At 42.2% G+C, this 16,380-nt stretch overlaps 1 protein-coding gene across 4 annotated transcripts in view; it reads left to right on the top strand.

Moving 5' to 3' along the window:
- The window catches only part of GAB3 (GRB2 associated binding protein 3), a 114,749-nt gene extending 100,059 nt beyond the window's left edge, over positions 1-14,690 (top strand). For all 4 annotated transcript variants that reach the window (XM_075940966.1, XM_075940967.1, XM_075940965.1 and 1 more), the window contains exons 7-10: positions 1,666-1,747; positions 5,565-5,667; positions 7,907-8,020; positions 8,373-14,690. In XM_075940966.1, the coding sequence (XP_075797081.1) occupies positions 1,666-1,747; positions 5,565-5,667; positions 7,907-8,020; positions 8,373-8,489 (416 nt within the window). In that variant the 3' untranslated portion in view covers positions 8,490-14,690. The remainder of the gene's footprint in view (positions 1-1,665; positions 1,748-5,564; positions 5,668-7,906; positions 8,021-8,372) is intronic.
- The last annotated feature ends 1,690 nt before the right edge of the window (positions 14,691-16,380 follow it).

Here is a 16,380-nt window from a genome sequence, read left to right as displayed (position 1 = left end):
GGCATGATGTAAAAAGTTTAGGGACCACTGCTTTTGTCCATTAGCGACACAGGAGAAAAGCCAGAGAAAAAGCCCTAGCACTGAGTATATTTGTAAAACTGATACAGGTCGTCCCCGACTTACGAGCGAGTTACGTTCCAAACACTTGGTCGTAACTCGATCTGTTTGTAAGTTGGATCCCATTCATTTAAATGTGACCGTGCTGTTTGTAAGCATGGATCGCATTCATAACTCAGGGACCGGCTTAATGGAAGGTTGGTCCTAAATACGAACGGTCGTAAGTCAACACGTTCGTAAGTCGGGGACGACCTGTATTCAACAGTCCTATGACACTCCATGAATGTGGCAACAAAACATTTGCATACTTAGGGACTCCATCCCCTACTATATGGCTAAGGATGACTCTGGGGGAAGGAGAAATCCATAGGTTTTACTTTACAATTTCCTTCCAGTGCTTTGTTGAAGGGGAGAGGTTTTTTCCCCCAGCCTCATGCCACCTCCGAATCCTCAGTGATTCACATACATCGGGTATGTCTACACTAGCCCCCTAGTTCGAACTAGGGAGGCTAATGTAGGCATTCGAAGTTGCAAATGAAGCCCGGGATTTAACTATCCCGGGCTTTATTTGCATCTTCCCATTTGGACGCCATTTTTAAATCCCCCCAATCTGAACTAACTGCCCGCAGCTACACACGGCAGTCAAACGTTAACTCGAAGTAAGTCCTTAGTTCGAGTAAACTGTTATACCTCGTGAAATGAGTTGAAGGCCTCAGTCCATTTCCCAATGGAGAGATGTTCACATCACAGAAAACACCACCTCATTAAGTGCCCCAATGGGCAGTGACGGTCTCAGAAGGCAGGCTATGAACTGGCTGGAGCTGGAGACTGCAGTAGCCCTTCCCCTGTGGAGGCATCACAGGGTTCAAGCATGTTCACAGTTCACAAGCATGTTCACAGTCGTTCTGGAAAGTCTGCTCTTCTGCTATCCATCTTGTTTAGCGGCTTGCTTTAGGATCCACAGAAGACTTCAGTCTCCAGGGCAGAAAACCATTATTATCCAACATGTTTGTTATGATAGTGCCTAGGTGCCAGCCAAGAATAGGGCTTCATTGTGTTAGGCATTGTACAAACACAGGAGTAGACTGTTGCTGCCTGAAGAGCTTACAGTCTAAACACATAACACAGATGCAAGGTGGGGAAAAGGAAGAGCACATGAGCAAAGTGAACAATGTGATGGCAGCAAATGATATGTTAGTTCCAGGACTTTTTGGCAGGTGGAATGGAGGGTTTAGTTAGGAGGTGACCAGCTAAATAGGAAGGGAAATGAGAGGAGGGGAACAGGATGGGGCAGATGCAGATAAGAGGGGCAAATCCTGAGTAAAGCTGAGGTGAAGAGGCTGAAGAAGTTGGAGCAAACAGCCATTCAGTACAAGGCAGAGTAGGTCCAGTCAGAAATGTAGAATGTTCTCTATGCTTCTGACAGTCCCTGCTTTGGCTGTTTCTGTCCCTACCAGCTGGATTTTCTAGCTGGCTTCTATCTGCAGTTTTTTCATCAAGGCCACATGTGGGCGGCACCACCAGGCTAAAGGAGGGTCACCCACTTATTTATGTTATTAAACCATTAATAAATCCTGCTTTTAAAATTCCTGTTGTACCCATTTGTAGCACGACCTCCTCCGCTGGATCTGAGAAATCTCTCCACAATCCGGGAACACGCTACCTTGACCAGGATGTGGACGGTGCCTTAGTGAGTAGATGAGAAATCTCACATTGAAACCTCTTAAGCATGAGTATTGTGAAATGGAGTTATAAATAACATCACATTCCACAAGAAATAGTTTTTTGGCAAAGTCTATCAACAAACATGCTATGCAAATACCATGGGGCTCCTTCCAGCATTTCACAGGCTTTTGCTGCCATTAAAAAAAGGCTCCTTTTAAAGACAGACACAGTGAACTCCCTTCAGACAGTGCCGTGAGAAATTCTGTGTTTTGGATCTCTTGCATATTAGAGCTACCTCAAAGCCTAAACTCTTTTTTGAAGCCTCCTTATGTAAGTTTCTAGGAGACTGGAGCTAATCTGTTCTCTGGTACAGTTGCTGCAATGTTAGCCCTCAGGCCTGCTAACATTTTTCCAAATATCTTTGTTCTTGAAGATGAATGTGGCAAAGGGCAGGAAAACTAAACTAATGTAAAGGCCTGGCTGGCCTGATGACCCCGGGGCTGAAATTCTGCGCTGCCATACCAAAGTGGAGACTTTATTCTTGCTCCTCATTTATTGTCACTGCAAACCCATTGTAGGGCGGAGGAAATGCCTTGAGTCTCTCTCCCCAAGTGATGACAAAGCCATGGTATGAGTGGGCCCCAAAGGGAGTTACAGCCAGGAACTCTTGGCTGGTAGGACAGAAGCAATGAAGGGAAGCTTACGGGTAGTTTGGGATGAAGTGCACTGGCATGGAGAATGGTAGCAATAGGTTCTCAGAGCTGATGGGAAAAGGTTGAAGTAGTTTGCCAGTTTTTTCCCTTAAAAATATCTGGGAGAGCAGAAAATTCTCACAAGCTTTCCTGTGTGGATCCTTTTAGTGCCTGGCACTTGAACCGTGGCTTGCCCAATACTGCCTTTTAGCTGACTTGTCAGGTCCTCCAAGGAAGGGCTTGCTATCTTGGGAGAAGCTGTCCATCTGTCAGAGACAGGCATTCTGATGCCTGCCATCAGAATCTTCCCCAGGCTTCCAGGTTAGCAGTTAAAAACTGGGTAACCCCTTAGGTGCTGTGTACCTGGCGTATTTGGCAAAGCCACAAGGTCAGTGCCGCCTCATGAACATCCCTGCCAGCATATCCTGGGTAGTGAAATCTGATATATTTTACTGCCATACAAGGTCTGCAGGGAAGAGGAGCATTGAGGAGCTAATACATTGTAAACTATAAAGATCAGGTTTTTTCATTCGGCTCTGGTGAGGCCCCTCACTATAGAAAGGATGTGAAAGCATTGGAGAGGGTAAAGCGGAGGGCAACCAAAATGATTAGGAGGCTGGAGTGCATGACCTATGAAGAGAGACTAAGGGATTTGGGTTTGTTTAGTCTGCAGAAAAAAGAAGGGGGGATTTGATAGCAGCCTTCAACTTCCTGAAGGGAGATTCCAAAGAGGATGGAGAGAGGCTGTTCACAGTAGTGACAGATGGCAGAACAAGGAGCAATGGCCTCAAGTTACAGTGGGCGAGGTCTAGGTTGGATATTAGGAAAAACTATTTCACTAGGAGGGTGGTGAAGCACTGGAATGGGTTACCTAGAGAGGTGGTGGAATCTCCATCCCTAGAGATTTTTAAGTCTCGGCTTGACAAAGCCCTGGCTGGGTTGATTTAGTTGGGATTGGACCTGCCTTTGACAAGGGGCTGGACTTAATGACCTCCTGAGGTCCCTTCTAGCTCTATGATTCATACTAAGACTGGAAAATGGCAAATGTCATGCCCATCTATAAAAAGGGAAATGAGAACAACCCAGGAAACTTCAGACTAGTCAGCTTAACTTCTGTGCCACGGAAGATAATAGAGCAAATAATTAAGTAATTCATCTGCAAACACCTAGAAGATAATAAGTTGCGAGGTAACAGTCAGTATGGATTTGTAAAAAACAAATCAAGTCAAACCAATCTGATCGCTGTCTTTGATAGGATAACAAGTCTTGTGGATAAGAGGGAAGTGGTGGACATGGTATACCTAGACTTTAGGAAGACATTTGATATGGTCTTGCATGGCCTTCTTATCAATAAACCAGGGAAATATAACCTAGATGGTACTACTATAAGGTGGGTGCATAAGTGACTGGATAACCATTCTTAGAGAGTAGTTATTAATGGTTCACAGTCATGGTGGAAGGGCATAACAAGTGGAGTTCCTCAGGGGTCTGTTTTGGGACCAGTTCTGTTCAACATCTTCATCAATGATTTAGATATTGGCACATAGAGTACAAACTTATTAAGTTTGCAGATGATACCAAGTTAGGAGGGGTTGCAAGTGTTTTAGAGGATAGGGTGGGTCATAATTCAAAATGAGCTGGACAAACTGGAGAAATGGTCAGGATGAAGTTTAATAAGAACAAATGCAAATTACTCCACTTAGGAAGGAACAATCAGTGTCATGCATACAGAATGGGAAGTGACTGTCTAGGAAGCAGTACAGCAGAAAGGTATCTAGGGGTCATAATGGACCACAAGCTAAATATGAGTCAACAGTGTGTCACTGTTGCAAAAAAACAAAAAAACAAAAACATGATTTTGAGATGCATTAACAGGAGTGTTGTAAGCAAGACACAAGAAGTCATTCTTCTGCAGTACCCTGTGCTGATTAGGCCTCAGAGTATTGTGTCCAGTTCTGGGAACCACATTTCAAGAAAGATGTGGAGAAAGTTCAGAGAAGAGCAACAAAAATGATTAGAGGTCTAGAAAACATGACCTTTGAGGGAAGACTGAAAGAACTGGGCTTGTTTAGTTTAGAAAAGAGAAGACAGAGAGAGGACATGATAGCAGTTTTCAAGTATCTAAAAGGGTATTACAAAGAGGAGGGAGAAAAATTGTTCTCTTTGGCCTCTGATGATAGGACAAGAAGAAATAGACTTAAATTGCAGCAAGGGGGGTTTATGTTGGACATTAGGGAAAACTTCCTAACGAACAGGGAGGTTAAACACAAATAAATTGCCTACGGAGGTTGTGGAATCTCTATCAGTATAGAGGTTTAAGAGCATATTAGATAGACATCTATCAGAGATGATCTAGATGGTGCTTGGTCCTGCTGTGAGGCAAGGGGGTGGACTTGATGACCTCTCAAGGTCCCTTCCAGTTCTAGTATTCTATGATTCTATAAACAAACCAAACAAGTTTAAGTGACCACATGAGTTCAGAACAAATAAAGTGAAAACCAAAAGGATAACTGTTTGGATTAAAAAGTTTATGTTGTATGAAGTACACAGCTAATCTCTGGTTTACCAGCCATGTTTGCCAAGATGCAGTAATTTTGTGATGATTTGTAGTAGGTTTCAATTATATTATACAAACTGCTTCTGACAGATTAACAGCTAATTTTTTTACTTTTAAAAGGACTAAATTTCAGAGATCTCCAAAGCATAGATAACATGTGTTTGTACTGTGTTCAAAGCCAGCCAGCTTGCTTTGCATGCATCTGCAGTAGCTGATTAATTCATTTCAGTCTCAGAAATGGTGATACCCATACAACAAAGTAACTGCTCCATCAGCACATATTACACAGATGAATGTCTGTACCATTTGCCTTCCTTATTAGGGAATTGCTCTGATGTCTTCTTCTTTGTCATGCTGTCACTGGCAAACTTTTATAGTGTTGAGATAAATCCCAGAAATGAGAAATCCACCAGAGATGTTACTGATGTAACTATAACACACTTTATAGGTAAATAATGTTTTTGGATAGCTACTACATAAAAGCTTCAGAATGAGAGTGGGTTTATTCACCATATGGGCCATGTCAGACTTTGGCTGCTTTTCAGAGCATCTGTAAGATGCTTCCTTAACCTCTCCTATGTTTTTTTTCCTAGCAATCGAACAAGCTTTATCTCTCCAGAAAGAGACGGTATTAATTCAGCAAGAATATTTGCCAATTTAGTTTCCGGAGAAGAGGAAGAAAGTTACATTCAAATGGTAATCTTCACTTTCACACAGCTATCCTTTGCTCTATTCTGCTCTGTCACATGGCCTGAGAATTCTGAAGTTCATTTTCTAAGAAAAATGTTCAGCAGGTTTGTCCTTTGCCCTCTTAAAAAAAATCAAATGGTTTTAAACTAAAGACACTGGGTCTGATTTATAAAGAGATAAGGGAAGCCCTTTTTCTGCTATGCAGATCTCAGCTGTTTCCCCACAAACGTTGCTGAGCAGTGCCAAGGGATCAGGCATATTTACAAGAGAACTCATTAAAAGCAAAGGAAAACGAAGTCCTTTCACCTTTTACAGGGTGCCCTGTAGAATCTCCTAGGAAATGACAGACAGTGCACTTCCTAAAGGAACACACACAACGTTGTATTGCAACAGAACTCCTATTAAAGTCTCCTATTACTCCTGTTTTGGCTCACTGTTTTAACCCTACTTCCCGTTACATAAAATAGAAACATCCTGGCATTGTGGTTCCCTTTTCGTCATTAATTCTAGAAATAGGCCAGAACCTAATCCCCTCCAAATTTCAGGTGGAGTTGATCTAGAATTCCTAGATTCATGACTGGCACAAGGGTTTTTGGTGACCTACACGAGCTCTGACTTTGGCAGCACCCTCTCTCCGCTTCATTCAATATAGAGAAAAATGAGAAGTATAGAATGAAATTGTATCTTTATTTACTTGGCATTAGAAATGAACAATGTAAAAATAAAAATAAATATTATTATTGATTTTTTTCAACTTTTCATTAATTCTAACACAATCATACTGCATGGGGTAAACTGCCCAGTAGCTGACATTTTAACCATTTTGAGTTGCACACAGCGTTTCTGGTCAGCTCTATGAAATGTTGCATTTTAAGCTGCAACTGTCTTCCTTCCAAAGGAACTGATTTTTGGGAAGCTATAAAAATCTTTATTCCTTCATACTGAATGAAGTCTGTTTTTCAGTTGTAACCCTTTTGCAGGGCTTTACTATTACATTAATAGTAATCGTGTAAGATAAATACACAATCTTAATCTCATAAGTAGATGTGATTCTCCTTTTACAATCTTGTTATAACCTCTTACCAAATTTTTCAAGTCCAACACAATTCAAATTATTCATGGGCACAGCAGCTTTGGGCTCACGGCTCATAAGATGGCAGAACAGCAGTTGTGGGTTGCTGAATGGCCTCCAGAAGTGAGCAAAACTGACTCAACTGGCCAACACTGGGCTACTGAGAGTGACTGAACTGCCAGACCCCTCCCCCAGGCAGCAAATCCAGTCAGTGCTCTTTTGAAGTTATGCTGTGACACATTATACCTGTATTTACATATACAGCCATGCTCCACAAGATGAAACTTAACTTCTGACATGGCAATGATGCCCTGTTTCTCAAGTACAATGTTTGATACTTTCCTTTATAAGAGATAACATGTTGATATATTTTTTAAAATAAAAAAAAAAATCACTTCTGTCTAATTTGGTGCTCCTTAAAGCCTGAAACCCTAGGTGACTGCCTAATTCCCCTATATGATCCAGCTGGCCCTGCCTGGATCTGAGCCAGCTTTGTCAGATTTGGTTCTAAATCCAAAACCCAAAGGGGCCAGCTTTCCATTTCCAAGTTGGATATGATTGCACAAATAGTTTACACAATTGGCCACTCCAAACAGAAACCTCACTCCCAGCTCCAAACTAAACTTGTCTGGATCTCTACCTACACACTAGATTGTCAACTCAGCTCTAGTCATAATCACAATCCAACTGTATCATTCAAAAAGCTAAAACCTTTAAAATGTTTTGAACTTCTGTGACTCTTCATTTTGATATTCAGTTGTCGGAGATGAACCAGAACCATTTAGCCATGCCCCCAGAACTTTGATGGCTTAGATGAAATAGGATCTAAATGTAAGCCACCCCAATTTTGGTTTTGCAAAACAAAATCCTTACTAAGGTTTTGCTAAATCTGAATGAAAATCACACCCACTCCATTTTACCCATATTCCTGTAATTAGCCAGAATCAGAGTTTCTGAATTTCTTTGTACAGTCACATAATTAGATATTGCTAAAATCTTGCAATTAGTTGGTGAATGTACCCTTGACATACTATGGAAGTCATGTGGGCCAGAACTGTCCTTTGCTTACTGCAGGATTAGGAATAATACTGAACAGTCTGAACTTTTTCCCTTGAGATTCCTGATTTTAGGATTTTAAATGACTCATTAAAAGTTTCTCTCATTCCACAACAGGAAGACAAGCAGGCAACATCTCCATGTGGTGGTGCTTTCCCATGGTCAAGGAAGTCCAACCTTGATTACTTATCATTGGATTTTAATTCTGCTTCCCCATCCCCTGTACAGAAGGTAAGAATCATTTATGCAAATCCCACCATTTATTGTACATCCTGATTTCTCTTTCTGATGGAGGCAACAGGATCTTATTGAAGGCAAGAAAATAATTATCCTTGCTCTGGGATGGAGTTAACCCCTAGAGCATGTTTTCGTATCTCACTGTGCTGAGGCTGGGTGACAAGGTGAAAGATGGATAAAAACAGACTGCAAAGCAATGCTCTTGTCAGCTGATGTTACTGTATCTTCAAGGTGAAGCAAAATGACCAGAAAAGAAAGAAAAGGAGGACTAGGGGAGAAAAAACAGTTTTACTAGCATCCATGTTCTCTCTCGTGTAAAACAATTGTTTCTTTCTCTACCTTACAGAAACCTTTTCTCTCGGAAGAGCAGAGAGTAGACTATGTCCAAGTAGATGAACAGAAGACTCAGGCCCTACAGAACACTAAACAGGAATGGACAGATGTGAGGCAATCTAAGGTTTAAAGGAGGAAGATTTGGGGTTTCGTTTTTTTGCACTGGAACAACATTCTTAACCAAGCAGCTGTAACAGCAGAATTCAGAGGAAGACAATGTAAGATCCTGGTGGTCTCTGAAGGAAAAACCTTCAAGTTCAGCTGGAAAGAATATGTTGAATGAGTGGTTTGTAGATTATGAAAGTAACACATTAATCTTCTTTGCCACCCCTTGCAAGCAAGTTACATGGTACAGTTTTTTGGCCTGATTGCAGCAACCACACATTTAATTGTAACAAATGCCACTACATGTTGCATTGATCATTTAACCCCATCTTATCTTCCCTGTATTGTGTAACTTCTTGTTGCTACGGCTGTTTTTTGATATTCTACAAATACTGCAGGTGCTAAGGCTGTTTATAGCTTCTGGTATCAGAAAGGTGTTGGTGACTAATTGACTAAGGGCTAAAATACTGAAAAACAAAAAGAACATTTTAATATATATATTGTGCTTAAGAAACAGAATTTTGGAGCATATTTCCCCCCAGATATAATATCCGAGTTGAGTGACACTGTTAGACACTATAAATAGGTCTTTGCACCGATGGAATTGGAATGCGTAGCAGTCAACACCCTGACTAACGTTCATCATATTGAATTTCCTCTTTCTGTTGTGGTTCACGTCATCGTCTTCCCCGTCCAATTGCTCCTGATGTTTTCTCCCTCCAGTGAGGACTTTCTTCAGCACAACACAGCAGCTCCTGTGACAGGAAGCTGCAGACACACAGTTCTTGGATGGCCAAAAAATAAAAAAGGAAGCTGTGCGCGCCTGTTTCTACAAGTCTTGGAAAGGCTGGCAAAACATCAAGAATGTTTTTGTCTGAACTGCAAAAGAAGAATTGCAATTGAAATTCCTGGTGGTGATGATCGGACTAAGAGTTTTGTTAGCCTCATCCTAGCAAATGTGTCAGGCAATCAGGTAATAATGATGGAAGGAGCATTGGTAGGCATGCAACTCTGCCTGTGTACAACAGCCATTTAATACACTTCAGTGATGTGAAGACATGTATTCAGGAAACTTCTCTACTTGGGTATTTGTTATGGGGACAATCTCAGGATCAGATAAGTGTGCGTTTTATAATGTATTTAACTTTATCAGTTTGCTTAAAATCCTTAGTTCAAATGTGTATGAGCCATGAAATCAAGAAAGTCTGCCACCTATCAGTTACCCCATTGGGTTTAGTCTATAACTCATGCTAGAGAACCCACTGGGTTTCCCAGAACCACTCTTGTGAGTGAGGACTTCAGTAATAGGAGTTTTACGGAGGATTTCCCTTCGTGCTGGATCCAAATTCATATTCCTTCTCCTCATATCTGCTGATACCACACTATGTTACTGTAAATTATTGACAGCCCAAAAATGCTGAATTACCAAACTGGGAGTAGAAAAAATGTTGTTTATAGCAAAGAAATGTCTCTGCTAGCCTTTCAAGCTTCTCTGGTGCATTTCATGCAAACCCCCTTTTGTGTTATCGTCACACAATTGAGCCCATTGGAAGTTTGAAAGCCATGACTACCTGATTCTCACTGCATTGCTAGAAGAGGGCAGTTTAGCTGATGGAAACATCATTTTCTCCTACCTCAAGAGAGCTGAAGTATTTGCCGTTCTTGCTGCTTCATCAGTGGAAAACCCATTGGTGAGCCTGCAAAGAAAGTTGGCTTGGTTTTGCCAGTGAGAAGGATGGGGGTGATATGTGCATTTATTGGATTGGAGGAAAATCACATTCCCCAGTTTGCAGGCAAAAAGTGTCATGGATTAGAGCAGTGGTTCCCAACGCGGTGCCCGCAGGTGCCATGGCACCTGCCGGGGCATTTATGTGCGCCCGCCAAAACATCTGGGCTGGCCCCGCCCCCGGCACATGGCACATGCGTGGTGCCAGCGCAGGGCGCAATGGGTGGCCCCTGCCTCGGGCGCACGGCACATGTGCGGTGCCAGCCCTGGGCGCAGGGTGCATGAGTGGCCCCTGCCCCCTGGGCACGCGGCACATGCGTGGTGCCGGCCTGAGGCGTGTGGTGCGTGGGCGGCCTCACCCCCGGGCACGCAGCGTATGCGTGGCCCCACCCCCGGAAGCGTGGTGAGTGAGCAGCTCTGCCCCCGGGGGCCCAGCAACCACGAAAGGTTGGGGACCACTGGATTAGAGCTAATTAGAAAATGGGGTATTTCTGCAGTCTGTAGAAAATGACTTTATGTCCAAACCGCCCCCCCCCCCAAAAAAAAACCCTGAAAATGACCGTTTTGGACAGAAAGGTATAGAGGAAAACTCAGTCTTTTCTGCAGAAAGCAGACACTTCTGATGAACATTTTAATGTTGAAAAATCAATTTTCTGTTGATAAGTTAGAAAAAGGAAAATCTTCTACCAGCCTCATCGAGTTTTGCAGCATCGGAGGCAGGACTCAGGGAGCCTGCCGGTACTCAGTGGTGCAGAGCACACCTCTGTGGAGGCTGGCACAGATCGAAAGTATCACAGCTACAAAGAGATTTGTTTTCATGCCCCAAAGCATTCCTTTTACTTCGAGGAGGGAGGCAAAATATCGGCCTGTGTCTATAGGGCTATGCAAATGGACTGTCACTGAATGTGCTTTGTGTGTGCTGATGATGTACTTGACAGAGTTAAGGAAACACAAGACAAGATGAGCTTTTCAGCAAAAGAGCAGCTTGCTTAGGAGCAGTGTGAGGTGCAACTCAATTTCCAGAAGTGGGAATTAAATTCCATTACACTTCCCTGGCTCCCAAATGCTTAGTGATAGCAAGCTGCCCTCTTGGTCAAAGTAAAATTTTAATAAAAAGCCTTCTGTATTTTATTGGAATATGTTCTTCCATGATGTAAAAAATTACTGTGGAGTAGAAAAACAGAAATTAAATAGTTTTAAAGAAAATTGAGTGGGATTCCCCCCTCTCCCCCTCCCCCCCCACACACACACTATTCTTATTTCTTTGAAATATTTAAACTTTGGCAGGTGCGTTGAAGAGTCAACTGAGGAGTCTAGAAAGTGTCTTTTCTGTCAGTGTTTCTGAAAGATGGGCCCAAACTGTAAACTTGGATCTGAATATCCCTGATCATGAGTCTATCTTTAATGTCATTGTACCTCCTGCCTGCTACTGGCATCACAACATCCTGCAGTTGTTGATCAAACAATGCTGTGCTGCTTTTAATCTTTACTTTTTATACAGAACTAACTTGTTCCCCCATGATCCAGTGTAGCAACCCAGGTTATGTCTAGATTGTAGAGTTTTTCTGAGATCTCTCCTGATCTCCTCAAAACCCTGGCTGGGTTGATTTAGCTGGGATTGGTCCTGTGTTGGGCAGGGAGCTGGACTTGATGACCTCCTGACGTCTCTTCCAGCTCTATGATTCTACGATCACAGAAAAACTCTACTACGTCAAGGGAACAGTTTCTGAAAAAGCGGGTGCATTCTTTCGGCATCCCTGTATTCCTCTCGGTGAGAGGAATAAGGAATGTTCCAAAAGAGCAGATTTTTCTGAAATTTGGCCCCATGTAAACTGGCCAAATTTCGAAAAAGCCTCTTCTGGAAAAAAAAGCGGAAAAAGATGCAGTCTAGATGTAGCTCCATTTTCCCCTGGCATAGGCGATAATGCTCATTGACATTAACATAGGGGTATAACATAGGAAAATGCAAGCAACTGAGTGTGGGACTGGGTAAAAGTTGAAAGCAGTGCTGACTGCATCTGATCACAGTGACATGCGTCTTCGCAAGAAACTGAGTTTTTCCATTTAACTCAAATGCCATGATGTGACAAACAAGAGTAGCAGTGTTACTTTCCCGTACACTGTGTGTATTAACCTGCCGTTATTCAAGGTTTCCATCTGCATACAATTGCACCCCCTTGTAAATCAGCACTTCTGTCTGTTAGATAGTTGTAATGATATGGCATGACAGTGTGTTACTGTGGCATCAAAATTCTCAGAATCACTCTGACCTGATGGCAGAAGAAAAAAGAAGGAGCTTATATTTATTTATTAAACACACTCATCACAATCCCTCAGCCAAAGAGAAAGGGGAAACAGAAAAGCACATGCAAGTGGATTTAGTTTTCAACAGTGGCACCTCTGAAAATACTATCTACTCTGAGAATCCTTCTTTAGTACTAGTTATGGATCAAGCCCGGTGAAGATACAAAATTGCTATCCGCATCTGGAGCCGCAAAAATGATCTGTGGATATCGGCATCCACATCTGCAGATGCAGATCCCCACAGATCTAAAATGGATATTGAAGGATTTGTAGGGCTCTAGTTATGGAATCGGCCAAACCACAGCTTCCTGAGGCACAAACTACATCCTTCCTTAATAGGGAACGAATTCTTTATTATTTAGTTATTTTTATTTATTTATTTAAAAAATATAAAGAAAGACAGCTCAGGAGGGAGGTATGGTTTGGGGTGGGGAAATCTAGCAAACAGCAGCTGGGGCTGTCGTTTCTTTTAACATGCTTTTCTTAGAGGGAATCTGTGTCAGGTTTGGTCCAGCACATGTCCTTCAGCAGTGCTTTATCCAACCACTTTTTTTTGAGCCAGGGATGAGCATCAGATAACCTAACTCTTTTTGTGTAATTATAAATGTAGCTTGGTTCAATGGAGCATTCAGATGAAATTCAGTAGCATGGCAAAGTGGAAAGTAAACAAGCAACGTGGTTTTAGTCCACGTGCTTATCATGAGAGAGCCACGTGGTTGGAAAGTTATGTTGATCAGCTGGATTTTTCCAAGATGTAGGACACAGCAGATTTATGAGCCAGAACATTAATGCCTACTCATTGGAAGAAGGAAGACGGATTCCCCTGCTGGCTTCCTTTGCCTTACAGTGCTAACTCTTAAAGAGGTAGGATCCGATCTCCTCAGCCACATAATGTATCTGTCGTCCCATTTGTAAATCGTTGTTAGCATGAGCTGATCGGCTCTCTGAATAAGCAAGCTGGACCATACAATTCTAACTCCTTAGTGCAGATATTTGGGCCAGACCCACTGAGACCAAACTTCCACTGATCCCAGTAAACACTGCAGATTTGAACTATTGCTCCTGAATTTCTGTATGTCTGCATTGCAGCTGGGTGGTGGAATTCCTAGTGCGGGGGGACAGGCTCATGCTGGCTTTCTAAAACAGCAGTGTGCATGTTGTGGAATTGGCAGTGGCTCAGAGTAGCCATCTGAACTCAGACCCAGGAGCAAATGGGCTTGGACTTGGCCAACTATCCGGAGCTCCTGCCCATGACACAATGCCCATGCTGCTCTTTGTAGTATACTGGCTGAAGCCAAGCTGGCGTGTGTCTGTTTCTTTTTGCTGGGAATCACACCTCTCAGCTGCAGCACAGGCATAGACACACACTGCAGCATAGACATACACTGCCGCAATGCAATAAAGTGCTAATTCAGCAAAAGCATTTCAGCCCTGCTTAATCACATGCTTATGAACAGGGAGGGATTTAAGCACTTGCTTAAAATTAAGCACATGCTTCAATTCATTCCTGCATGGGATTTAAGCCATATTCTGCAGCCTATGTGTCATTTGAGCAAGGGGCAGCAGGACACAGCGCCCTTTCACTCAGAAGGATAAAGTTATATTTTCCCTTATGTCTAAGGTCACCATTTTATGTAACAGCATTAATTTACATTAGGGGCAGAAATGAGCGCTGAAAAATCTCAGCACGTTTCTAACCTGAGATTAGCATTATCAATCCATTCACTTCAGCCAGGGGTAGCTCTTCACTGTTGCTAGCGCTGTCACAGATGTGGATGTTGGAAGCGCAGTCATTTTAAATAATTCAGTGGGTTTGTTATTAAAAGACCACCAGATGCTGTGATCAAAATGAGGTGTAGGGCAATGCCTTTTCTTTGTTCCCCTGTTCTGTGAAATTGCTCAGGTTAATAATAAAAAAAAAGTCACCAAAATAACAGACTTTTTCAATTTCAAAGACAGAGTATTTGTTGTTCAGGTAAAAATAAATAAATGCAGTCTTGTGCAAACGAAGCATTACACGTTGTATATGTACATCTTTGGAAAAGCATTAAAACAGTCATCTCTGGTATGAAGGATTAAAGTCATTAAGCAGAGGGGAGTGATCCTGTCTTCCTGCTGTTTCATTGTGGTGTTTGTTGTATATATTTGCACATTAAACTGTGTTCTTTTTTTCTAATAAACTAAGATAAAATTTAAGCTTGATCTTTAGTGATTTTGAGTATCAAGATTGCTCTCAGAAGTACCCCCCTTTCCACTTTTTTCTATTCATTTTCTCTTAAATGCATTTTCTTACTATTTGCATGTGAAGGGTTCATGGTAAATACTATTTATGCACCTTCTGTCTGCAAACGGATGTTATACAACAACATATCAGAAACATCATTTGCTGGTGGTTTGGGATGTGCCAGTTGGGAGAGAGGGGGCAGAAGAGTGGTGGTAGGTCCTAGGTCTAATTCTGTCTCCAGCACTGACTTCTCTCAATGGCCGTGGGCAAATCACTTAGGTCCAAATCCTCAAAGGTGTTTAGGAAACTAAATCCCACTGAAACCAGTGGGAGTTAAGCACTTAGGGTACGTCTAGACTACCGCGTTTTGTCGACGGAAGTTTTGTCAACAGATACTGTCGACAAAACTTCCGTCAACAAAGAGCGTCCAGACACATTGAGTTCTGTCGACAAAGCAAGCTGCTTTGTCGACAGAACTCCGTAGTCTGGACGCAATGTTACAGGCAATAACACCTTCTGTCAACAGAGTTCTGTCGACAGAAGGTGTTATGCCTCGTAAAATGAGGTATACCAGCGTCGACAAAACTGCTGAGTTCTGTCGACGTTATGTCGACAGAACTCAGCGGTAGTGTAGACGCTGGTATAGTTTTGTCGACAAAAGTCCACTTTTGTCGACAAAACTAGGTAGTCTAGACACACCCTTAGGGTATGTCTACACTTTTACCCCCTTTTGAGAGAGGGATGCAAATGAAGACATTTGAAATTGCAAATGAAGCCGGGATTTAAATATCCCGCACTTCATTTGCATAATCGCATTATGGCGCTATTTTGAAATAACAGACGCTGTTAAGACACTTATTTTGAGAGAAAACTGTTCTCTCTAAATAACTGGTAAACCTCATTGTATGAGCTCTTGCGCAAAAAAGTTATTCTTCGTAGAAAGAGGAACTCTGCTCTTTTGATTTTTTTTGTGCAAAAACATGCTTGAGGTGTGGACTCTCCACAAGTTTTTGCGGAAAAACAGCTGTTTTTCCGCAAAAGCTCTGTAGTATAGACATAGTTTCTCAGCCTCTGTTTCTGTATCTTTAACATGTGGATAATGCCAGCCAACGAGGGGTGTCGTGCACACAAATTAACTGCATGAAGTTAAAATGAAGCTTGTGCTTTGCTGGATCGGGACCTAACCAGAAAGTGTGGCGGTTATTTGGGCTGATCTTGCAATTGCTCAATGCTCAGAACTCCTGTTTATTTTAATGGGATTTCCACACAAAAAATGCTGGCAAGATTGGGACTTTGGTAACATACCTCTCTCAGGAGCACTGAGGCCAAAACAAGGTACGGTCCAAGTGTCTCAACATTAGTATCCCTTTTAGATACCCACAAGTGATGAGAAGGTTTGGAAAATATTTTACTGGTATTTAGCGCTATGGTTATTTTAAGAATGGTAGGTGCTTGCTAGATATACATTGTGCTATTGATAAGATGGTAGACTATAAGAACTGAGAGTGATGTTGATGAAAACTCAGATACACTTGCCGAGGAACCATATGAAGTGTTAGCAAGCTGAAATTAATGGGCCCCATAAATAGATAACTGGTGAAATTCTGTGGCCTGTGTAACCTAGCAGATCAGACTACATACTCTAATGGGCCCTTGTGGTCT

The sequence above is a fragment of the Pelodiscus sinensis genome, chromosome 13 (genome assembly GCF_049634645.1).
Source record: "Pelodiscus sinensis isolate JC-2024 chromosome 13, ASM4963464v1, whole genome shotgun sequence".
In the NCBI taxonomy this organism is placed as follows: Eukaryota; Metazoa; Chordata; order Testudines; family Trionychidae; genus Pelodiscus; species Pelodiscus sinensis.
This window is presented reverse-complemented; position numbering and strand designations above follow the sequence as displayed.